This window comes from Equus przewalskii, chromosome 19 (assembly GCF_037783145.1).
Source record: "Equus przewalskii isolate Varuska chromosome 19, EquPr2, whole genome shotgun sequence".
NCBI lineage: Eukaryota > Metazoa > Chordata > Mammalia > Perissodactyla > Equidae > Equus > Equus przewalskii.
In genome coordinates this window covers 61,059,099-61,085,833 of record NC_091849.1, presented here as the reverse complement: position 1 = coordinate 61,085,833, position 26,735 = coordinate 61,059,099, and the positions used below count along the sequence as shown (strand labels likewise).

Genomic DNA, 26,735 nt, shown 5'->3' with positions numbered 1-26,735 from the left:
GGACTGTACTTGAAGTCATAAGTATGTAGTTAGCATGCTCCCTTAAAACAAGGGAGCAATTACCTAGTGATTAGCTGTTCATCTGTCTATTCAAACTGATTTTCTGTCTCTTAAAAATAGCAAAAATTATACAGGGCTTAAATCAATTTGATGTGGAAAATTAGTTTTCACCTCTTATGCTAGAATTTCAGCATTAAAGGGAAATTGATTCTAAACTGTAGAGCAGGCATACAGGAAAAAAAAATAGAAAATAGAAAAACATGCAATACGCATGACCCCACATTTCAGATTTCACTTGCTGGCAATTAATTAATTCCTGTGTTTTGGGAAGTCCCTGTGCTGGGGGCTGCAGACGTAAATGAGATGGATCTGGTCTCTGTGCTCACACAGCTCACAGCTCTCCTGTCAGTGGGGGAACCTGCTCATGGGAGGAATCTGTGGTGCTGCTAAGGTCTTAGGGAAAAGAAGGCTCTTTCTGAAATGTGTTTCCTAGCAGCATTCCTCCCAGAGAAAATGGCTTTTCTCAGTGTCAAGTTGAAAGAACCACCATTACGACAGCAAGATTTACCGACCACTATGAGTTAGGCGGTCTTCTAAGTGCATCACATATAGTAATGTGTCTATTTCTCATCCTAACCCTATGTGGTGCATGCAAATATGATCCCCATCTTAAACCTGAAGAAGCCAAGGCAGAGAGACATCACTGAGCGAGGGGGTGGTGGGCCTGTCAATCAAACAGCTCCCTCAGTCCATTCTCAGAGAATGTTACACCATCGCTCAGCATCTGTGGAAGTGGTAAACAAGGGAGTCATATATTTTGCAAAAATTCATCTGGAAGTCTTCAAGTCAGCAAACTCCAAACTTTAAATTAACTAGCAAACAATGTGCACCGCAGGTTGCCTGTCTGAGTACTTGGTCTAGACAGTGTTTTATGAAACACACCCTCCAAAATTCTGAATTCTGATTTTTTTAATTCTATATTTCAACTTAGCCGAGAAGGTCACTCTACTTCCAACCTGTTAACAAAGTTAATAATGATAAAAAAGATAGCTAACTTTCATTGTGAGGAATAACTCTAAGTAACTATTTACTAACTTTTAGTGAAACAAAGTGTTATGTTGGGGTATGCTTGAGGTTCGTGCTCGAGAATTGGGCTTACCTGCCTTTTTGCATTATCTTAGGAACTGCCGAGGATCGCAATGCTTCATTGCCTTCTCCAGGTCATGGCACATGGAGAAACGACAACATCTGGAGATGCCTAGAGTAACGGGCAGGGCTAGTCCAGGCTGGAGGCCACAGCCACAGCCTCCTGTGTCCCAGCTGCAGGGCCTCCCTATTGGGGCACACCTGGGACCACTTCTAGCCTGACAGGTGGCCACAAGAGAGACCGCCTTGAGGAGCTTTGGCCTAAAGGAAAAAGCTTGACTGAGATTTGGGGAAATTGAATAACTTGCTACAGAAACGTACATATTTTTCTTACCTCCAACATCTCAATGATTTATTTCTAAAGAAGGAAGGATCATGTCACAAATTGTAACTACAAAATGAAAATAGTGTATGTGCTAAAAATGTCCATTAAATTCTACTTAAGTAAACTAAGAGCATTTTGAAAGAGTAAAAGAAGATTCTAAGATGTAAGGCGTTACTACCATAGTCATTCTGAAACTTTTATTCACATGCATTTATACAAGTGATTTCATTAGTCCAGTTATAGCCTTTAGGATAATGAAAAAAACATTCCAAAGAGCATGTATCTAATAACCTCCTCCGTTCCACGGGGATCAACGCAGAGTAGAGGATGTGGAGGCTGAAAATAGATAACTCATCTGTAAAGAGCTAGAAATTCAGCTAAGAGCTGTGGTAACAATACAGAATAAGAGAAGCACAAAGCAAATTTCCAGGGGTTCAAAGAAGAAAGAACACCCCAGTGACTGTGGGAGAAAGAAGAATGGTTAAGGGAGGAGACAGCTGGCTTGGACTGGTCCCAAGGTGCTCCCATTTCAGCAGGTGAAGGTGGACGGGATGGGACACCAGGAGACCAGGTGAATGACAGCTCAGGGAACGGAGTAGGGAGAGAATATGTGCCTCCTTCTGGGGACCAGACCCTGGAGCTGTTTGATTGTTTTATATATGTACATATAAATAAGTGGAGGGGATAACCTTGGAAAGCTGATGAGCTGATGCGTGGTACCTTACGAGAATCAAAAGGATCCCAGTACGCGCTGAATTGCACAAGTAACGAGAAGCCATGGGAGTTTTTTTGGGCAAGTGAGTCACATGACTAATGCCATGCAAAGAGAAGGACAATCAGATGAACCTGTGAGGACAAGATTAGAAAATGTGGTTGTTGCAATGATACGTGTAATGGATAAAGAGAACCTAGACTGCTATTTAATAATTCTAAGTAGCTATGGTAGTTTATCATTTCATCCTTGAAACGATCCCTTGCAGCACATATTATTATCCCCATTTACATATGAGGACACTGAGGCCCAAAGACAAACTTGGTTTGACTCCACTCCAGGCTCTTTATGCCGCTAGTAGGTGGTGGCCAGGGGAAGAGAAAGCAGGACCACTGAGAAAAGACTTGATGGAGGTGGGATCCATCACCAGGAAAGAGATTGCTGAGGAGGAGAAATTACTGCAGATGACAGGAAGGATTGGGTATGGGAGACAGAAGCTCTCCTGGTGACAGAGTCTGATTTGATACCCTAGTTGGAAAGGTCTGTCCGGCATTTGCAAGGGGTGTGGCATAAAGATGCAGATTTATGGGCACTCCTCACACAGATGCTGGATAAAGACACAGAGACAGCAACCAAAGAGCGCAGGGGCAGGATCTTAGGCTTATTCACAAGTCAGGATCCACGGGAGAGGGAAATCAGTGGGGGGTGAGAAATGTCAAGGACTAATATTCAGGTTTAGCGTCTTGGTACACAATGAACCCAAAAAGGAGTTCTACTAATTGCATTAATTTTAATTTTGTTAATTTAAAAATAATTAAGTAGTTCCTAAAATATGTATACTTTTACCATAAAAACAACATGGGATGAAAGGAAGAAATAAAAAATAGTCAAAAGTGCTGCTTAAATTTTCTATTTCAGTTTGAGAATGATCAGCGTGTTGCCAACTATTTCTAAATTGGACAAGGTACGGTAATACAAGATTACAACAAATTGCTTCTTTAGTTTCTGCTAAGGCAGAAGCTGTGAGAGTTTTCTCCAAGTCTCATCTGATGAACAATCTGATAAAACAAATCAGGATGGTGATTATCTCCATGGCAACAGGTTTAAATAACAGACAGACAGTACTATCTGGTATACACACTGAGTGTCTTAGACCCCAGTAGTTCTTCCTTAATTCTGCCTAAAAATTTAGCTGATTTGTTGCAGAAATGTAGACTGGAGCAGGTAATAAAACCCACGCTTTTCAGGAGCATGGATGCTTCCTTAGAGATTTATTAAGCAACAGGTGATCTCTCTCACTTATGCAGTATCTTCAAGTTCTAATCGATTTCCCTACTTTTTAGAATGTATCTGAGGTGACTTGGCAAGAACAAATAGAATATTTGAGATGAAAGAAGTCAATACCTAGTGCCACCTACTGTCAACACTGAACTCAGTGATTGGTTTTAGGTGAACAACCGGTGCAAACACTTGGGTGTGACATTATTTGCTATGTCCAAAAATATTCAGTGAAAACACTTGCCCTAATCTTTTGAAACTGAATAGGTAATAATATAATTTCTTTCAGGGTGCATACATAACATCTTATAGCAGAAAATAATAGAAATTCTAATGGAATAGGAGCTTTGTAAAAGTTCTATGAGTGATTAACTTTGTGGTTTGGAATTAAAAAGGCGAAGCAGGTGCCAACTTGTACACAAATATTTCCCTATGGAGAAGAATGCTTTTTTGTTCTCTTTAGAAAAAATATGTAAATTTTATACTCACATATTTGGGTTTCTCATAATGATTACATTTGGCCTTAAAATGCAGTGGTCCACACAATTTAGAAGTCTGACTTATTAACTTGTGTGTCTCTAACAAAGACAAAATGTTTGTACCGATAGTCATCAACTCACCACTCTTCCAACTGGGAACTGAGGAGAAACTAAGTCAATGTGAGCTAAGACGTCATCCTCCTCCCTGACACCCCCTGCCCCAAAATATTATATGCTCGTGTGTGTCTACAGCAGCTAGCAGCCCTGGAGGACAAGAGGCAGTGAAAATGTACTCCTGCTCAGGGAGACGGTTGCTGGGGGTGGCAGGACTACAGATGGGTATCCTGGCCGTGCGTGGCCGTACATCACACATGCTCAAGTGAGACCCAACTTGTTTCTCCTGCTCTCCTTGGAACAGGAACAATGGGGACTGGAGAACGGAGAGCTGGATGAGGACTAACCCGTCCTTCTTTGTCCACACGACTAGTTAATAGCCCTATTTTCTTTAAATGACTGCTGTAAAGAGATCTTATTTTGACTGACACATGAGTTGGCGAGGGAGACTCTAAATGGATTGTCTGTGTTTTCACTATTAACTGATTTCAGAAACAATCCCTCGTTATTAATGAAGTAGTATAAATAAAATAAAATTTTGCAGTCTCGTTAGGAGATATCTCAACTTTCATCAGTGGAGCTGAGGCAGAGGACTGTTTTCCATGTCTTTGTTAACTTTATCATCTTATTTGTATTTATTTACTTATTTTTACTATAGGCCAGTGCCCACAGGGTCACGTGCAGACCAGATGACTAAAGGGTGCACAGCATCATCCACGTCACCTAGGAGCTGGCTGGATATGCAGACTCTCAGGCCCATCCTAGACCTACGGAATCAGGATCTCTGGGGGTTGGGCTCAGGAACCTGTGTTTTAACAAGCTTTCTGGGTGCTTCTTATGTCTCCTACAGTGTGAGAAGCACAGCTTTGCACAACAAGGAGAGGCACTCAAAGAAGACAAGAGTGCAAAGGAAGCAAGCTTGTGATTCTTTGTTCCTACTAAAGCCACGTTAAAAGAAAATTACTTGGAAAACAAATGAAAGTCTCTCTTGGTCCCCTGAGAAGAGAGCATCTTACATAGCTAAGGAACAGCCACACCTATGGGGGAGGGCTGCGGTCACCATACTGCAGGGCGCCAAAGTCTAACACACATGCATTCATGTTCAAGCCAAGTTTAGGATGGCCAACGTCACTGCGGACCTCCTTTGGTTCGAATGTTTAGAGGTAAGTTCACCAATAATTGCTGCATCTCTGGTGTAAGCTGCTCTTACTGTGCACATTTATGATGTGGGTACCTTACTTCACAGGATTTTCTCAGCACATGCAACCTGCAGGCTTCACTCACCATTTGCAGATAAGGCAATTCACTCCAAGAAAGACATTTTATGTACAAGTTAAGTTTAACATCTACCTGTGAATGGTAGGTTCCAACTTAGCAGTTACTGACTAAAGAGTAATGGATCCCAGAAGTGGAGCTATAGGAACAGCAAGCCCCTCCCTGGGAACAGAGCAAGGAGGTCCCCAGGAAGCATGCAAGGTCACAGACCAATCCACCAGTAACATCTGCTTTCTGGATGATATTAACCAGGGAAACATTGCAAAACAAACAAAAGAAACTAAAAATAGAATGTTTTCACATGCTAGCAACATAACAAAATCAGAAGAGCTATTGCCTGTCTCCTATTTTAACCCTCAAACCCCAGGGGTGTGCAATGAGATTGAGATCAATGAAATCCTTATTTGGGGAGTTTGATCAGTTTAAAAATTAAGCAATTTAATTATCCCTCCGGTAGCTACTCTATATCTCAACTAGCAGCATTTTTTTAAATATAATTTTTCATCCCTCTAAATCTCTATTTTTGGTCGATGACATTCTTTGTAATGCTTTTATTTTATCTATTTTCCCGTAAAGGAATGTCCTCATCTTGATGGGAAAATATTTTTTTTATTTTCCATTTTTAGTAGACATCTTCACAGCTTTTGATTAAATCCAGATGATTAATCATTATTTTCATTAATTATCCAGACAAAGATGTGCGAATATTACATTTCTCCTTCCTAACAACAGAGGGTCTCTTGGCAAACTTGATTAATTTGTTTTGCATCTAAATTAAGTGAAGCATAAAAATAAATACTAGTTGTTTCCAGCAATCTGAAGAAAAATCAACAATGAACAGTATTAAAAATATTACTAGAAATAAACATATTGTTTTAAAAGAAACACTTGTTGAGGCTTTCTAATTGACAAAAAGAGAAAAAAAAAAGCCTCAGTAAGTATTAAGATAATTCGAAAGTTTTCTCCATTTATATCGTTAATGTGTAAATTTGGAGCAATATAATGGTTGAAATTAGGAACTATGCTCCTGGTCATGGAAGTAGCATACACTGACCACAGAGGGGCAACTGAACAGAGTTGTAATGTGATTACATAAACCACGTCCACTACGGAAAACTGAGTGATTTATAAATCCCGTTGTCTTGATAAAATAATTTGGGGTTGATATGACTGCACATTGAAAAATTAAAGGATAAATATAAATCTTCCTTTATTTTCATACGCTACAGAGTATCAAAGGCATATCTGAAATTAATAGTCATATACAATTTTTGATGGATAACGCAGTTTGTATAAAGGTACCAGACTGAGATATATTCAAAAGCTTGGTACATATATTTATTCTTTTACACCTACATAAGCACAAATTTATAAATTAGCTGACTCAAAAATTCATTTTAATTTGAAAATGTTACTTATATACTTGGAAGTGATTTGCAGTTCTTTTCAGGTCATATTATTGAAAACTGTAAAATAAAACTGTTAAGGTTATTACTAAAAAATACACAGTACAATATAAAAAGTTTTACAGAGTTGTGTGATCATTTTCATCCGGCTTTAAATCAAGAAAGCCAGCAAACAAACCTAGCAAATAAGGAATAAACCCCTCCTGTAAACAGACATGTGAAATGTTTTCCAAACAGCAGGTGGCAATCTTTGTAAGGCTGATTGCAGCAGCCCCGTCTTACCTCTACACACACTCAGGAAAGACGGTTCAGAAGGACCGGTTAAGAATCTTGGTATGCTCAGGCTGGTTTAGGTAACTTCAAATATTAAAAGGGTCTTATTTAATCATGCCTAGTGTTCTAAGGAGATTTCTCTCTGGGCAAAGTAAATGTTTTAGTTTGATGCTTCTTAATTCTCATGCAGCACAGGAGGAACGTCAGAGCGCTGATGTATACAGGTATCCTTCTCGAAGACATCCAGCCTGCTGGTTCCTGCTTATCGTTCTGAATTCATATGGCCTTAAGAATTAACAAAACTAATTTTAGACCTTTTTAAGCTCTGAAAAAAATCTCCTGAAATTTTCTTACTCTTAGAGTCCAGTTTCTGTTGGTATGCTCAGTGCTGGACTGTGACAAGTCTTTAGAATTCTAACTATGGAGAAATACCAAGTTGTGACCCCTAGAAATCTCTTAAAATACCTGCTTTTTCTAAACTGAAGTAGTCATGTTAGAGACAGAAACCCATGGCTTTCTGAACTGAAATGGGACCTCCAACAGCTGCACTGCCCGCACCCACTGGAACCAGATGCCAGAGGGATTGGCGAGCTTGCCCACCGAGAGTCACCAGCCGTGACAGGACTCTAACTGGGTCCTCACACTTCAGCACTTTCCTCCATACCCAGCTGTGAAATTTTAAAATTCCCTCCGATAACCTTTTCCAGCACATTTATAGCAGTTTTGCATATGATATCATCCTGAAATCCTAATTTTCACTTATTTGTTGAGTCCTCAGTATGTCAATAATATTTTATGGAATGTACACACAATTAGGAAGGAATCTTTGTTCTAAATGATCTTTTAAAATATAAGATTTATAATCTGGGCAATTTCCGACCTTTCGTTTTTTTCTTTGCCTTATATGTAAAATCATTTAATGCAGCAGCACTTTCATTCTTTCACTCCTAATTAAGCCCTTCTGCTTTCATTTTTAAATGTGTTCCTCACGGGAATTTCCTTTTACAGTGGAAATGGGGCAAGGACAAGTAAACGGGGCTGTCCGCGGTCATGCATCAAGATGAATTAACAGCAGAATTTGCAAGCGTCCAAGTTTCGACAGCCTCTTCTTATTTTCTCACTTAGCTACCTAACACTTATGTCTTGATATTTCTGCTGCAAATAATCTAAGGCAACTTGCTTTGTGTTCTTCATTTTCACGAAAATAGTGAAAAAAATAGTACTGCTACCTAATTTAAACGATATCTAGCCTTGTTACTGTTCAGTATGGCTACCTTGGTATTATCATATTTTTCAATGTCATTTTGCAGCAAATATTTTAAAAACCCACAGAAGCAACGGTCTATGATGCATAACCAGAAGCAGCCCTCTACACTGTAGAAACTAGTAAATTGCCACTTTTCTTTCAATTGAGGACGTACTGCCCTTAACCAATGACAATATTTTGAATTTTTATTTTGGGGGGAAATAGACCATTTGCATCGGGGTCATCTCAGGTCATTCTCACCAGGACAGCGCTGTTCGCTGCATCGCCTCACTTCCTCGCCGGATCCATCACACTGCTGGCCGGTTATCACCGCTCCCTGACACGTCCTCGTTCGCCTTTCCCAGCCGCCGTCACAGGACTTGGAACAGCCGCTCCAATGACCCCACTGATTCCACTGACCATTGGCTGGAAGAAACGTGTCACGGTCAGTGGCAGCCGTCTACTGCAACTGCTTTAGGAATTTTAAAATCTGAGGACCATTACTGTCTGCTCCATTTTTATAAATCTACCACCATGAACACACCTTTTTCAAATATATGACCTCCTGGTCAAGTATACAGCATTGAGAGTAACAGAAGTTTATGTAAGTTTATCAGACTCTTCAAATGGACACTGAACCTTACATGTAAAAAATATAAGTTCAGTGCTGAACTTCATCAGCTTAAGGGGTATTAAATCTAAGAGTCTCCTGACTTTTGTTGCTTTGTTGATGTGACATACAGCAGAATGAACACTGCTACATCGGCTTCATTGGTCAGAAACATATAATTATCTGATTTGTCTACGACCGTCCGGCACAGTTCTGTCCCATTTTACAAAGGGCAGGCACCCTGTAAAGGCAGCCGGGGGCCCTACCTGTGCACTCGGGGTTGGAGCACTCCCTGCTCTCCGCCCATGGCCCTCTGCACTCGGAGCCCCCGTGAGCGGCTGCAGTGCACTGCCGGCTTCTCTGCTGGGTCCCGTTCGAGCAGGTCACCGAGCACTGGCTCCAGGAACTCCACTCCTGCCACTGTCCATCGACTGCCCAACAGAGAGAGAGATGCATGAGCAGATCTTGCAGGAGAGAAGGCTGCACAGAAAGTGCAGGGGAACACTAACCTTGAGGACGAGTCCTGGCCAAGAGACTCTGAATGAACACCATGGGAGGCACATTGCCATCAGAGTTTATTATTATCCCTAAACTACCATTACCTTATTTTCTCACTTCTATTTCCTTTTACGTATCCAGTATCCGCCCCCCTTGCTTTTTGTTTTTTTTGGAAGAAGATTCGCCCTGAGATAACATCCCTGCCCATCTTCCTCTACTTTATATGTGGGGTGCTGCCACAGCATGGCTTGATGAGACACGTGTAGGTCTGGCCTAGGATCCGAACTGGTGACCCCTGGGCTGCTGAAGGAGAGTGCACGAATTTAACCACTATGTCATTGGGCCAGCCCCTCTAGTATCTCTTTTGATTCATTTGTTTCTTCAAAAACATTTATTGATCACTTAAAAAAGCAAGACCTTGGGCTAGGAGAGAGGTGCGGGGAGCAGTGTACAAAGTGAATACTGACCAATAACTCACAGAGCTCCTATGTAGAGAAAGAACCCCTGGAATGAATTAAATCCTTAATCACATGCAAAATAAATTAACTATACAGCACTGCTGTGAAGGATAATTTCAAGATGCGATGAGACAAGAGCTCTGTCTTGACTCTGGGGAGTCTTCCTTGACAAAGTGAGGTTTCAGGCAAGCCTTGAAGGATAATGAGGAAATACTTGCCTGAGGGCATGGTCCATGAAGATGCACAGAGGTCCCTGGCATAAGAAACATGGGCATTTCCAGGAAGTGAATGAAGGTCACTGTGAATGGAATCCAGAGAGCCAGACAAAGAGCTATACCAGAGGAGGTTGGAAAAAAGGCAGAGGACAGACTTTGCATACTTTTCTGTCAACTCTGCTAAGGATTTGGCTATTATTCTGAGATCATTAGGAAGCCACTGAAGGATTTAAATGGGCTTCTATGATAAGATCTAGTGCAGAGTGGAGGAAGAATTATGGGAGAGCGTGGAAGGGTCTACGCTAGGAGGGTGAGACAGAGCAGATGACGGAGGGCCTTGGAAAGACTAGAGAGCGCCCAGGGAGGGACGGTGAGAGGCTCTCCCGAAGGAAGTGGAGAGAGGATCCAGATGACCCCCAGGTGCCTGGTGACTGGGACTTCATCTAGACGATTGAACTTGCCTTTGGGACTTTCAACTTGAGAGTGATTTATTTATTCACTCACTCAAACGATTTTTGACAATCTATTAGTTATCAGACTAATAAATTCAGTTCTTAGTTACGAGACTAATATGATATAGGTGTTATGAGAGAGAGAGAAATAAAAGAATATGAATCCAAACCCCAAAAACTTATAACTTAGAAAAGAATTACATTATGCAGCAAATAAGAAAAGAAAAGGTTAAAACAATAACACCTTAGCATGGCACATGAAGGCTTTCAGAGAACAGATCTCATCTACTTGGGGATAATTATGTTAGACTAGTAGCGTGCGATCTGGGTATTTAGACAAAAGAGGCAGCATTCACAAAGGCAGAATCCCATAAGCCGCAAAATGCAAGTGAGCAAAGGAATCAGGCAAAAATAGTTCCGTAAATTAGAATGCTTGAACTAGCACGTAAGTGTTATAAATCACTAGGATATGACTGTCTCCTTGTTCCAGTATCATTTCCTGGTTCTTAGTCAATTTCATTACAGTGAAAGAGAATTCACCAGAAATCCAGAGTTCCAACATGAGCTGATGTTGCTGTGAAAACCCATCCACACAGACGAGGAAGCCCGGCAGAACATGAGTGAGTACTTTCAACCTAATTTCAGGGCTTGCAGGTTGCTATTAAAAAGAAGCTTGTTTAATAGGTATCTAGCTGTACTTAATAAACCCTTTGTGAGATTAAAAATCACAAAATGCCAATTTAATCATCCCATTCATGTAATTTTAGCATCTCACTTTATTAAAAGTACCTGATACAATCTTATTGGCTAGTAGTCCATTTGCCCGACAAAAAAGAAAAGTCTAGCGAATCAATAGGACGTTATAAATGATCCATTTCCTCTCTATTTTGGCTTTAAAGATGAGTGTGTTTTTCATTTCAGACTTTTGCTTTTCAAAGATAACACTTATTGCGCTTGTGTTATGAACTCTCAGTATTGTAAGCCTCTGAGAAGGGTTTAAAAAATAAGATTCATGACTGCACCTTACCATCTAGTTGGCAAAAGAATGTTCAGGCATTCAAATTATTGAGAACACTCAGAAAGCAACACATAAACAGAGACGAATTAGGTGAGGCAGACCTCATGCAGGGCTGACTGACTACAAGAGAGGAATATGTGAAGTCCTCAGGAATTCTGGCTAGAGGAAAACTTTTAGTATTTTTTTTTTACGAATGTGATAGTTACACTCACTGGCAAAGAGAAGATAAGTCCTTCCAACTAAGAAGACTTGCAGTCAGTAGTGAGCAAGTCAAATGTGGAAATCAGAGAGAGGAAACTTTGCCGTGAGGGTGGTAGGGGGGTTGTATTATCAATGAGGAATGAGAGATGACCTTGCTGAAAAGAGATTGAGAAGAATAAGAAGATTTGTGACGTGTTTTGCTCTTTAGGCTTTTCCTAAAAGAGGACTTTGTATCTCCATTAGTAAAAACATTTTAGACATTTTAAATTCATATATTCACAAGATTAGTTCTGTCAATGTATACACTGTCTGTTTTGGCTGAAGTTCAAGAATGAGTTAGGGGCCGGACACGCTATGTGGTTAGGTTCGCACGCTCTGCTTTGGCGGCCCAGGATTTCGCCGTTCAGATCCTGGGCGCAGACATGGCACCGCTCATTAGGCCACGTTGAGGCGGTGTCCCATGTGCCACAACTAGAAAGACCCACAACTAAAATATACAACTATGTACTGGGGGGATTTAGGAAGAAAAGCAGAAAAAAAAAAGGAAGATTGGCAGCAGTGGTTAGCTCAGGTGCCAATCTTTAAAAAAGAAAAGAATGAGTTAATAGCACACATTTGAGGGAAATTTTGAGCTTCAACACCACCATTAACATCAACAAAATATGTATTTTAGATAGGAAGAGTTTTGTTTATAAAGTCAGTTACAGAAAAGAAATAAGGAAATTGAAAATATGTCAAGCGGACTTTTTTTGTTTTTGTTTTTTCTTCATCTCCCCAAAGCCCCTCAGTACATAGTTGTATATTCTAGTTGTGAGTGCCTCTGGCTCTGCTATGTGGGACACCGCCTCAGCATGGCCTCATGATGCCACGTCTGCACCCAGGATAGGAACCAGTGAAACCCTGGGCAGCCAAAGCAGAGCACGAGAACTTAACCACTCGGCCACTGGGCCAGCCCCCAAGTGGACATTTTTGATGTTTTATTTTACACTGAGAACTAGAAATTCCTTTTACTGAACATTAACTGAACCGTTATGAAAGAACTGACTTGACAAAGTAACTGATTGGATAGTTAAAAAAAAAAAAAAAAAGAGGAAAACCCAGTATTCCTTTCCTGTGTCAAAGTTACGGGAAAGATGGAAAGTTGAGAAGTTAGAAAGAGAAGGATATATGAATTTAATTGAAAACATCAGATAACAGACATTACAATTAGATGAAAGAATTTCTTTTAGTGCCAAATGTGAGACATTATTTTTTATTTTAGGTTTTTTTTCAGTTTGATATCCTAAAATTTAGCCAATATTTTTCAGTTTGATATCCTAAAATTGGCCAAGTGCTTAAAGTTCCACATGCTCTGTTTCGGTGGCCTGGGTTCGCAGGTTCAGATCCTGGGAGAGGACCTACTCCACCCATCAGCCATGCTGTGGCAGCATCCCACATACAAAGCAGAGGAAGATTGGCATGGATGTTAGCTCAGGACTAATCTCCCTCAGCAAAAAAAAAAAAAAAAAAAAAAATCATTAACTGTGTTCTTTTTAGGGACATCAGCCCCAAGACCTTTCAGGAAATGATTGTGTCATTTTACTGAATGGGAAAAACGGAGGATTGGAAAGTTTTTGGATATGTGCATTATATTTCAGGGATAAATGTTGAGATATTTAAAAATGAAAACGACTTATCATATGATCTATCCAGCACTTCTGCTTTATAAATGGTCATCTAGGTACCACAAGAAGTGAAGGGACCGCTCTGTCCTTCGTATCGGATGCCTGACAGGCAACCCAAAGTGGTGATGAAGCTGCTTCTCCTTCAGCCCGCATTCGGGTTTGCTTTCTGCCAGGGTGAGCATCGAGGTGACAGAGGCCACCTTCACCTCTGCCTACCCTCACTCGCCCCTGAGTGCAGCCGTCATTGTAAGAAATGCCCCCCAGAGTCATTGCAAACCCACAAATTTGAAAATACCGCCAAGCTTTCTTTCTAAAACTGTGTTCCTATTGAAAGCTGATTAACATCCAGTCACTCTGTCAGAAAAATATTCCCCAATAATTTTGGAAAATGTAAACCCTCTGAAACTCTTCTTGGAATCTCATAATGCACCTGTAAAAAGACTCACAGAGACTCTACCCTGTGACTGCCATCATTCTACTAGACTCTGGGAAACCTGTGGTGACAAAGATGAACCAAGCTCTGCTCTCACAGAACATACAGTCTGAAGGGCTGTGGTGGAGACAGAGGAATAAGAGTTTCCGTTCTAAGTGTTAGGAAGAAAATGTGACATAAGAGGATGGGTGCTCAGCCACACCGCTCAGAGGAGACCACAGCAGAGCTGAGTCCTGAGTCCCACAAGAGCCAGAGACGTGGAGATCTGTGGGAAACTCTACCCAAGTCCAAAGTCTTGAGGTCGAGAAGGCTTTGTGTATGCGAGGACAGAGAAAAGGCTGGGCTGTGGCATCATGGAAAGGGGAAGTGGCAGGAGCTGGTTCGGAGGGTACGCAGAAACCAGATCCTGTGGGGCCTGTGGGCCCTGGGACCAAGTTAGATGAGAAGCAGGAGAGGACGTTCCAGCAGGGAAGGGCTGTGCTGTAATTTAACACTAAATTTTGCAGTTGTGTGTAGAGTGGATTTTACCGGGGCAAGAACTGGTTTGGGGAGGTGTTAGGGGACTCCAATGCAGCCCAGACAGAGGGCACAGTGGCTCAGATAATGGTGGCATCAGTGGAGACAGAAAGAAGTGGACGAACTTGCGACATTTTCTGCATGTAGAGCTGACAGGTTAGTGGTGGGATATGGAAAAATAGAGAATCAGGGTTGACTTTCAGGCTTTTGGCTTACTGAAATGGGTGAATTCTGGAGCTGTTTACAGATCTGGGTTAGACTAGGGTTCAGATAGGTCGTGGGTCTATGGCCCCAAAACCAAGTGCCTATTCTGAACATGTTAAATTTACGATGCCATTACAGACGTAGTGCAAGGAGTCTTACATTGAATACTCTTTGTTTAACACTGTGCCTCCAGATTCGTTTGCAATGTAATCATCCCTCCCCTCTTTCCTTTTTGCCCTTCCATGGAACACCACATGGAAAACACGGCGTTAGAGTCCATCATTTCTTCTATAATACACAGCCAGGTTAAGAATCAACACTTTCTTAGGCTTTTTTAATTTCTCCTCATTTCCATCATAAGCATTTGCAGTTGGATTTTTTTAGTGTTATCTTTCAATTTAAAAACTCCAGATGCCTATTAACTTCTGAACCATCCTACAAAGGTGACTAAGAATAGAGAACAGTAAGGCTGTGTTTTGACGCTGGGAGAATGCTGAGCGATCAGCCTCTCTTACCATCATATAATGTGCTTCCTTACACAACCACGTCACACGGGGGACAGCTAAAGTTTCGCTTCAGCAACGTGACATGTTACCAGATTTTCTTGACCCAGAAGAATTAAAATTGCAAAAGCTAAATTGCTAGTTCCTGGGGTTTACTTTGTTATGTGGACTTCCTCCTGCCACACACGCAGAGTTGCAATTGTGTTCACCTGGAAGAACAGCCTGTCTCCTAGGTAGAGGGGCCAAATTAAATTCGATGATATATTTTAATGAAAATACTGCATTTTAGTCTACTTTCACAAATAGATGTGACAATACAGAACAGACTGGATAACAGTAACCACAAGTTAGATGATGTACCCATCCATAAAGTCCCGAATGTTTTGAGTAATAGAATTATCATTTCAGCAACTGTCCTGGGCTGATTATCGCTGATTGATTAAGCTATCTGTAGGGAGGAGTTGGGAGGAGAATCCTGGCCCCTGGTTTTGAGGCCATCTGATTTAGTGATGGCAAAGTTGGAGAGTTTGGGTTTTTATTGAGTTGGGAGCTATCCAGGGAGCTGGAAAGATCTTTTGGGGATATACGACTAAAATGTAAGAGAACCAACCCCTTGCTTTGGGTATACGCTGGAGAGCATAAACCTATGTTTCCCATTTGTCATTTTAAAATAAGTTACAAAAGGGGAAAAATCAAAATGAAATACCATTAAAAAAAATTAGAACTATAAGTAGAAGCTAGTTATCATGGTAAGGCTAAGAAGAATTTTAAAAAGTTCGTATCTTAAGACAAAGTTTAAATGAGAAAAAAATCTTAAATAGTAAAAGAAAATCAGCCAGGAGTAATCAAGACACAATTAACTTTTTAGAACTCTCATAAGCTAAACAATGAAGGATGACCAGAGCAATGCTAAAAATCTGAAATGACACAAAATGAATACAATTGCCATACAATAGTCTAGAAGATTAAGAAGATAAAATGCTAATTAATTAAATAGGTTAATGAGGCAGTATTTGAGTTTCAATTATAACATCCTCATGGAGAGACAACCAGGGACCTCTGAACCAAGGTCAGGCAAATGTTTAGCATCTTCCCACTTACTGTCCTCACCTGGAGGGCCCCCTGCAGAGAGACCACGAGCAGGTCACCCTCTCACAGATGCTGAGGAATCAAAATTTTGGGTCCACAGGAGACTGAGCCTCTTGCTCTAGAAAACAGAGATGTTCCGGTCGAGCTGTTTTCCTGAGGACCTACCCTTGGGTGATTCTTCCTTTCTTCTTAGGGGTTCTAAGAGTTTGCAAATACCTGCAAACTACACCTGACAGGATCTCTCCAGGAAGGTTCTGGGTTCACAGGAATACATTTCTCAAGTGCAGGACTGACCGGTGTGACACAGCTCCATCCCACAGACCGACAGGAGCCCTCAGGTATGTGCTTCCTAGTTCAAACCTGGCAAAAGAAGCGCTCTGAGTCTATGGTAAAGGCTGTCCACAAGAAACGGAGCTCAAAAACCATCAGGATATCCTGAGTTTATTTCACCTATTGCTTCCAAAGTAATATTATTACCTTTAAAGTAATATTCTCACATAAATCATGATAAATATCCTCTGTTTTATATTGTTTTATACTTTTCAAGATTCTCCCACCTAATTTTAATCATATAACAATCCTAGGATATAGCAGGGTAATGAATACCGGCTCCATTTCATAAACGAGAAAAGTGAGGCTAGAGAAGATGAATAAGTTGACAAACTAAATATTTATAGTTAAAGATTGAGACTGAACCTTAATCCATGTCCTGTGAATTCCAGACCAATGTGTCACCCACTGAATCATACAATTAAATGCATTTACTGTACATAATTCAGTATATAAATGAAAATGTATTTGTCAATAGTTCTTTCATTTATTTTAGTCTTCACTGTCACTCAATTCTTATTTATCCCTATCCTCTATATTATCTGTACTTTACTACATAAATTATATCAGAATGAGAATTGTCAAAACTGAAAGAAAGAGGACCAAACTTGAATTATTAGTTCCTACTAACAGAGCGAAAAAATTATTACTATAAAGTAAAATACTATAAAGCTTGAGGCTTTGACTAAGAACTTAAACATTTATTTTCCCTTAAGAATTTAATTTTGGAGAAGACTATATCAATTTTATTTGGGGGATATACATCCACATAATTTTAAGGGAGGGCCTACCTAGAAAACGTAAACATTCCATGATGTCTGACACTTTTCTCCATTTGAATATTAATAAAAATTAAAACCATTATAAATGCAAGCATCTAAAGTGATTGATTCACCCTAGAGGAGGCGTCACCATCAAGGTAACATCCAGGAACTGGTCTGACACTTACAGCTAGCCCTCAGTGCTGTCTTCAGCTTGCTTGGTGCTCACAGCTAGGCTGTGTGAGTTTCTGTTGGACCTAAAGCCATCACAGAGAACATTATCATCAGACAAGCTACTCTGATACTATGATAAAGTGAGATGAAACAAGGCCACTTCACAGACAAAGACAAGGTCACAGTGGAACCCACAATGTTCCAAACATTCTCTCCCTCAGCTAATATGATTGACAACCTCTTCTTTACCAAGCACGGCCAGTCTTCCCTCCTCCTAGATAATTTATTAAGATACCCAATCATAGAATTTTCCCCCTTCCTGACAGTATCAAATCCAGAGCAAAGCCCCACTTCCTTAAACCTTCCTTGATTAGCAACCCAAGCCCAAACCCTTACTAAGTCTAACACTCTCTTACTGAGATGCCCCACAGTTCCCTATGTTGATTTTCTCTCCTGCCAAGAGTAACAAACCCAGCCTATTCAACTACAGGTGTCATCCTGATGGACACTTACAGGAGGGCATTGACGTAATAATATCACTAACACGCATACATCATTTGCTATTTGCCATGTTCTCTCCCTTACAGCATCTCACATGGTCCTCTCAGAGTCCTTTGAAGTGGGTATTACTACTGTACCCATTTTATAGATGAAGAAACTAAGGATCAGAGGAGCAACGCAGATATTAAACAGTGATATCTAAAGTTAAACATATGTGTTCTCTTGTGAAAGTCCAAGACCCTTCCACTACACCACATCAATGCATTATTAAATAGACCCAGAAAATGTCCTATAAAAATTCTCAGATGAGTACTGGAAATTTGGATATATGCATGTCAAGGAAATCCATTCAATAGTAATTTATTGGATGCTACCAGGTACAAAGTTGCATGGAGAGATAAAGAGGAAATGGAAGAGAATTTCCTTGTCCTCAAATATATCAGTTAATACTATTATGAACTTGATGTTCATTTAGTGACTTCAGTGAAAATTCAGAGAAAACAGAAAACATAGGTTGGACTGCCAGAAGTTGTAAGTTTGGTGAGAAAAGAGAAACAGATCACAAAGACCATTGAACACATACACACATACTCACGCCCTTCCATAATATCATACTAAATTACTAATATAGATGAGAAAAGGCAGACAATGGGGTCACATTATGTTTATGAGTCATTGAATGAATCGGAGTGAATGCCTTCTGTTGCTCTATACCTCCGGCCCACGTCTCCCCACCAGCCCAGTCCTTGCTCTCAGACATGGTACACAAATTAGTAACAATAACTCAAACTAGGAGATACCACATCAACACTTTCCTGTCTTCTCTCCTTATATGGATCCCAGGCAGATGCTTACCCTCACCTCAAAAGAAGTGGGAGAAAGTTGGACTTCAACTAAGGAAAGTACCTGATAAAAATAGGATGTCATCTACTTAGAAGGTGATATGAAAATTTGCATGTCTGACTGGGCAAGGGAAACAAAAGAAAAAATGAACAAATGGGACTACATCAAACTAAAAAGCTTCTGCACAGCAAAGGAAACCATCAACGAAACGAAAAGACAACCTAACAATTGGGAGAAGATATTTGCAAACCATATATCAGATAAGGGGTTAATATCCAAAATATACAAAGAACTCATACATCCCAACAACAAGAAAACCAACAACCCAATTAAAAAATGGGCAAAAGATATGAACAGAGATTTCTCCAAAGAAGATATACTGCTGGCCAACAGGCACATGAAAAGATGCTCAGCATCATTAGCTATTAGGGAAATGCAAATCAAAACTACAATAAGATATCATCTCACTCTGGTCAGAATGGCTATAATTAACAAGACAGGAAACAACAAGTATTGGAGAGGATGGGGAGAGAGGGGAACCCTCGTACACTGCTGGTGGCAGTGCAAACTGGTGCAGCCACTATGGAAAACAGTATGGAGCATCCTCAGAAAATTAAGAATAGATCTACTATATGATCCAGCTATGCCACTGCTGGGTATTTATCCAAAGAACTTGAAAACACAAATGCATAAAGATACATGCACCCCTATGTTCACTGCAGCATTATATACAATAGCCAAGACTTGGAAGCAACCAAGGTGCCCATTAAGGGACGAATGGATAAAGAAGATGTGGTATACATACACAATGGAATACTACTCAGCCATAAGAAACGATGAAATCCAGCCATTTGTGACAACATGGATGGACCTTGAGAGTATTATGCTAAGTGAAAAAAGTCAGAGGGAGAAAGTCAAATACCGTATGATCTCACTCATAAGTAGAAGATAAAAACGACAAACAAACGCATAGCAAGACTGGAGACTGCATTGGTGGTTACCATTGGGAAAGGGGGGAGGGGGAGGCAAAAGGGGTGATTAGGCTCACTTGTGAGGTGATGGACTATAATTAGTTTTTGGGTGGTGAACAAGATGTAATCTACGCTGAATTCGAAATATATTATGATGTACATCTGAAGGCTATATCATGCTATAATCCAATGTTACTGCAATAAAAAAATTTGCATAAGGAAAGCATATTTCACTATTTGATGTGAACAATACACAGCATCTACATCATTATAGAGGTTACAGGTGTTTCTTAAAAGCAGGATGCTGGGGGCCAGGCCCGGTGGCCTAGTGGTTAAACTCAGCATGCTCCCTTACTTCACTGGCCCAGGTTCAGTTCCTGGGCACAGATCTATACTGCTCTGTTAGTGGCCATGCTGTGCTGCTGACCCACATATTGAAAAAAAACACAGAGGAAGATTGGCACAGATGTTAGCCCAGGGCAAATCTTCCTCAGCAGAAAAAAAAAAAAAAAACCAGGGTGCTGGAATGCTGTTCTGAAATGATCTCACACTCAGATGTCACTGCCCATTATTGCAACCCACATGGTCAAATCTTGCAAAGGTGGTGAGTAGAGATGCAATTCGTTGTTTCAAATGTTTCTTCTCTCCTCTTCTAGTCTTTACTTCATGATGGGTCTAACAAGGAGAAGCAAGTGTAGGTCTTGGCCCACTTTCTTCATTACTGATGCACTTCCTACCATGGCTTACCCTTAAGATGACATCTTAGGGATCTTAGATAGCATGGCTTCAAGAAATGTGGCTTGATGGCTGAGTTCTCAAATTACCACCTTTCACTGAGGTAGAGCATATTTGTTTTTCAGAACTGGATTCAACTTTTCACAAGCTTATGTCTGAATCCTCTAAAGAGACGGCAAATTTCTTAAGATCAGTGAGTATATGTTCTCAGTAGTGTCTTACATCTTGTCAATACTTGATGCTTTTATATTTAGTGAAGGCACCTGAGTTTAGCCATAAGACAATTTGTTCTAAAGAGAATTCCAAATGTTTGTACCAAATAAATCTTAGACATTTTAAAAGCAAAATGCCAAAGTTTTTGGCAGATTATAAAACTTTTTAAAAAATCATAGCTGGGGCTCGCCCGGTGGTGTAGTGGTTGGGTTCACGTGTGCTGCTTTGGTGGCCTGGGGTTCACTGGTTCGGATCCTGGGCATGGACCTACACACTGATCATGAAGCCATGCTGTGGCAGCGTCCCACATAGAAGAACTAGAAGGACTTACAACTAGGATACACAGCTATGTACTGGGGCTTTGGGGAGGAAAAAAAATCATAGCTATTAAAATTCCCTTTCGGATAGTAAGGAAATTAGGGTACAATATGGTAGGAATTTTACATCTTTTATGATGCAACTAAATTCAAGAAAGGAAATAACAGGTATCAGAAATGACACACAACAAATTTATTAAGTACTCAAGATGGATCCATATTCCTCACTTAAGGGAGAATGTGACCTGGGCCAGATTTACAAATAATATAAATACAACTTCCAAAAATTAAAGACTCACACAAAAGAAAGCCATGCAATTTGAATGGCCTTAGAGTTATTCTAATGATAGTGTAATACTGTTAAAATACAACTAGCTGGAAAAAACATGTGGTCATTACTTGAGTGATAAAGCAACAACTATATCAACTTAGGAAAATGAGGTTTCTTACCTGAATTCTAACAACTTAGCATCCCTATCTACTGATATCTAAGCATTTTAGTCCTAGAAAGTTCATGGAAATTCAACTATGAGAAACCTGGTTGATAACATTTTAACTGATCAGTGTCATTTTATCTTCATACTTATGGGGATCAACTGAGGTAAAAGAAGGAATAAAAACTAATATATTAAAAGAGAGTCTACAGTTAGCTACTATTTTTTATTTCCCCATGTTATCTATTTTTTCACACTCCATGGACAAATCAGAGTGAACTATATTTGACCCCTGTAAATGTCACAGCTCAGCACTTAAAAAAAAGATTCTAAAAATTTGTATAAGCTTGCCTAAATCTTTGGGAAAAAGGCAGAGCATAAATGCATATGTGTGCGTCTGTGTGGCTAGCTGTATGTTTAGAAAGAGAGACAGAAATAAGACAGAACAACTGATTTCATAAATAGATTTTCTGGGAGTCATTTGCAAATAAGGAATCATGATTTTGACCCCCCAATATTCATAATGACATGAATATTGTATTGTATGAGTTACATTCATAATTCATAGAATTCATAAAATTCTAGGAGTAATGATATTATTCAGTATACCTACTACATCTTTAAATGTATATTCCTAAGTATAGGAACCTAATAGTCTTTCTCAGAAGTAAAAGGGAATAACTGAGCTTATTAGGTGATTGTTGCATGTCTAAATTTTGGATGGATCTTCCATAGATTTAAGATATTTTGGATACTTAAAATTTCCAGAACTCTGAATCATTGCCTCATAACAGGATATTAACTCGGGGAATTTAGAGCACAAAGGGACTGCATGCGAGCTGGATAATGTGTTTGGAGCACATTACTGGGATCCCCGCCATGCCGCTTGCATGCAGAATATGTGACTAAGTGTCTCCATCTCCCAAGGGGCAGGTGAATGATTATTTATATTGGCCTTAGCCATTTGCCACTCATGTCTGTCCTTTCTTCTAAAACGCACTTTTGCTAGACGTGGCAGGTTCTATCATTTGCATGTGTGTATTTTCTCCCATAAATTCTAAGCCCCTTGAAGCTGGAGATTAATTTTCTGCTTTTTGCAGGTATTTGTTTTATGTTTGAATGTTCCAATAACCTAAATAACAGCATTATGAAGATTCCTCTCTATAATAACAGGTGAAATTATCAAGGACAAGTAAAATAGAATTGAAACATTTTAAAGGAAAGAATAACTTAAGATAACATAAATATACTCCAGGAACAGACTATGCAGTCTTCATAATCGCGTAAAGATTATACTCCATCTATGAGCTAACCATTTCATGCATCTAGCAGTGAGTCTAGAAAGTTGGGTTTCCTGGCAAATGTCTATCATTTTCATACATGGTCAGTGACACATTCCCACTCCTTAATTGAATGAATGTGAGATAATAACTCAGAAGGACTGACTCTAGTTTCTCTAGTTACAATATGAAGGCAACAGTCAATATCAAGTCTTTGGGACTCCTTATAATTTTCCCAGGAGGGAAAACCAAGTATAGATAAAATCTTGGTGGAAAGCATCAGTATACACACTTACAGAAATGCAATAAAGGTGAGCATTTATTGGTACTCAGTCAAGGGAATATTATATATGATATTTAGATCCATATGACAGATTCAAGGAGGTACCCAGTTTTAAGCAAGAACAATAACCAAAGGACACATTTTTGAATGTGACTGAATGATGGTTGTACTCTTAATATTTCCTATGTACACTAGGGACCACATACAAAGTACACCAATGCAAAGTTCGCCAAATGCCGGACACACTCACCTGGGCAGAGAGCAATATTGCAAGGCTTATGATGTGTTTCTGGTCCTTCACACGGCCTTCCTCCATACTGAGGAGGTGTGCACGACCTTGTTCTCGTTCTTTGGCCTCGACCACATGTAAATGAACATAAACTCCATGGTGACCACTCCTCCCAAACTCCATGGACTGCAATAAAGCAAAGAAGCTTCAACAACAAAAGCAGAGATGTAAAATCAAAGAGTCTTTTTCTTTATAATTAAGAAAAAAACAACTCATCAAATAGACAAGTAAGAAGATATTTCAAAAACTCAGTTAATATTCTTATTTGCCACAAAATGTAAACGCTAATTCAAAAATTCATTAACAAATGCAAAATTGCAAGTTCGTTTTTTCTGTATTTGAACAGTTATTTATGTCATCAAGTTTGAATGTTTCCTTTTTTTAATGGAAGCTTATCTCTCTCCATCATGGTAAAACAGTCATGAATTATTTTTAAGTCCAAGTAATATCAACTAAGGTAGCATAGGAAACTAAATTTCTTATAACAGAGATGATCTTCTGGAGTTAAATTTATGTTTAAATAGATAAGGGCCAACTTAATTCTTCTAACACTTACAGAGTTTCAGGATTAACGACTTTTATGATGCTAAAATGAAAAAAAATCTGAAAATTGATGGTACATATTTTAAACAGCTTTTTAACCTCATATTTTAGAAAATAAATGTATTTTTCCCACTTAAAAAATACAGGTGTTTAAAGTCACTTTTTAACAAGAGGGAAGTTTTAAAAACTGTATCTACTCGCATAAGATCCTCCTCTTCTCCTCATTTTAAAATGAATGGCAAATACAGTCACGTGCCACATAACAATGTTTCCATCAAGGACGGAGCACATTTCCAATGGTGGTCCCATAAGATTAGCACCATATAGCCTAGGTGTGTAGTAGGCTAGACCATCTAGGTTTGTGTAAATACTGTAGGGGAGAAAGAAATTTTCCTCTGTCTTTCTATGGTCTGCTGGCTGGTCTAAGAAATAAATTGACATGAGACAGATTAACAGGAGAAAAACAAACAAGAGTTTAATAGTGTACACATGGAAGAAACCCAGGAAAATCAAGGAAGTCGCCAAAATGGCCAAAGCCCTCACCTTAAATATTATCCTCAACTAAAGACAAAAGAAAATGTTGGGTGTGGAGAGAGTCAGGGACTTCAAAGGGGAAGAAGGCAGTTCAGCAGTAGGAGAAAAAGAGCAAACATTTGGAAAACAAGTGTTTGTTTGGTCACAGAGAAACAGAAAGACACAGAGGGGAGCCCAACAAACAGGCTTTTCTAGGTTCCTCCTTGTCTACCACCTAGCTCATGTTGTGCTAAGGTGAGAGCTCACTCCCTGAGACAGGTTTTTAATCTGAATTCTTTTAGGCAGTGAAGGGGGAGGTAACAAGAAAAACTTTCTGAGTCTTTTGTTTCTTAAAAATAATTAGCCTAGAATAATCCTCATGTTAAAGAGATATATTTGGAGACAGAAAATTTTGTTCCCCTTCAGTACACTCTACAACAACAAAAATTGCCTCACGATGCATTTCTCAGAACTATCCCCATCGTTAAGTGACACATGACTGTATGAAGGTCTCTTTCTAATGGCATGAAACCAGAAGATGCTTTTCCTCTTCCAATAACTTGATGGTAGTGGAAATCATCCTAATTAATAAAAATTTCTAGAGAAAGAAAATGATCCAATTAAGACTATGCCTAACATAACCATTGATGCACCAAAAATTCAAAGAGGCCGTTACAATGAATTCAAGCCTCATCAGAAATACTAACAGAACTTGTGTTTCTCCATAATAACCACTGTGATGAATGTTGACATCTTTTGTAAAAAGTCATTAGGGTTCAAAGTTTAGATCGCTTCCTTGCACTGTCAAATTACCAATCTCATCTCAATTCTTAATATTTGGGACAATAAGTAATAGCATTCCATGGATAATACAGATAAAAAGAAGTCAGGCACGGTGTGCTCTTTGGTTCAAAAGCCCCATTTTGATGTTGCACCTCTGGTCTTACCATGCTCTTAGAAGTTCATGAGTTCAGAGGTTTGATATGACACCCACTGGAATGAGTATGAGGAGTAGAGATTAAGAAGATGACAAAAAAAAGGTGCTCATTTTCTCCTCAACATTGGAAGAGGCAAGCAGAAGTCCATATCAGGTGTCAGAGGAATTATGCGAGTAAATATAGCATATCCAGACTCGTTTGCACACATATGCCGACCAAGTTGTTACTTTAAAACACATACAATACCTTAATGAAGAGGCATCTTAGTCTCTCCTATTTAAGCTATTGAGTTGCCCTAACTGGCTGTGAAAATATGTTCAAATATTGGAAAAAGTAGCCAAAGTTGAGCAATATTCAATGAAAAATTCTTTGAGATTCTGTGAAACTTGCTGGAAAAAATATTTTTAAAATACTATATAGAAAAAGAGTAAGATAGTGAAACAGAATGTTTACATTTTTACCACTTAAGTTTGGGAAAATGAAGCCAATTTGTATTCATTAGTATGAGAATAAATAGTAAGTCTTTACTCAACTCTAAAGAAAAAAATACACACATATATATTTACATATAGGTGTATATGATAAATTATAGCAAGACATTTTAAAAGTAATTTATATGAATGTATTTAGTCATATAAAATGTGCACCTTTAATCAATTTTTGCATTTATTTCTAGTTAGCAAGATTTCTTCATCGAAAAACAACCTTTTCTCCTCCTATTTGCTATATTAAGTGTTAAGAGACTATATGGCTTTCACATTGCTTGTTATGTTTATTTTCTCATTTATCAAGTCACATTGCTCTATATGCATTGAATAGTCCCAGAAAAAAGCTGATAAATGGGCAGATTTTCCTCTATTAATCTCAAAGAAATGTTGATTATTCTTGACGGCTTAGTTAAATGACAAAGCTGTAATCCTCTGAAAAGTAATGTTACTTACTACTTTTTAACAGTCATTATTGTTCCATGGTGAAATTTCATGACTCCTCAGCATCATTTTAAAAGAGCAAAAATACTTTTTTTCACTTGAAAAGCACACACAATTATTAATAATTTATTATTTTAGATATTATTCAATTAGTAGGAAATTATAGCATATATCATAATTTTATAGATGCTATTCATAAGATTCAAGGTAAAGATATTTTTATTTTAATGGCAAAATTGTTATATAAATTCTTTTATTTTTCAGTAAAGTATGAAAACTGTAGCCCATTTGAAAAATGTACTTAATAAAACTAAGACACTTAAATCAAATGAATCCATTTTTATAGTTTTCGTCTTTACTTAGACACTAGTATATTATCACATCTCTACTTTGTGCTATCTAGAGATGAAATGAGGAATACACAATACACAAATTATATTACTACCAGATTTTGAAAAAGCGTATAAATTATCTGATGATCTAGATTGGGACGTATGAAATAACTCCTTTAGATAAAAGTTTTTTTCTTAAGAAATAAATTGATGTACAAACTGTGACATCTACAA

General features: G+C 39.0%; 1 protein-coding gene and 1 long non-coding RNA gene across 9 annotated transcripts in view; one reads left to right on the top strand and one right to left on the bottom strand.

Moving 5' to 3' along the window:
- Positions 1 to 26,735, bottom strand: part of ADGRB3 (adhesion G protein-coupled receptor B3) — a 644,987-nt gene that overhangs the window by 357,146 nt on the left and 261,106 nt on the right. For all 8 annotated transcript variants that reach the window (XM_070584837.1, XM_070584838.1, XM_070584839.1 and 5 more), the window contains 3 exons: positions 23,208 to 23,372; positions 9,131 to 9,295; positions 8,516 to 8,680 (listed from right to left, as the gene is read on the bottom strand). In XM_070584837.1, the coding sequence (XP_070440938.1) occupies positions 8,516 to 8,680; positions 9,131 to 9,295; positions 23,208 to 23,372 (495 nt within the window). The remainder of the gene's footprint in view (positions 1 to 8,515; positions 8,681 to 9,130; positions 9,296 to 23,207; positions 23,373 to 26,735) is intronic.
- The window catches only part of LOC139077378 (uncharacterized), a 63,122-nt gene continuing 47,364 nt past the window's right edge, over positions 10,978 to 26,735 (top strand). Inside the window, exon 1 of the long non-coding RNA XR_011529837.1 lies at positions 10,978 to 11,107. This is a non-coding gene — a long non-coding RNA (uncharacterized lncRNA). The remainder of the gene's footprint in view (positions 11,108 to 26,735) is intronic.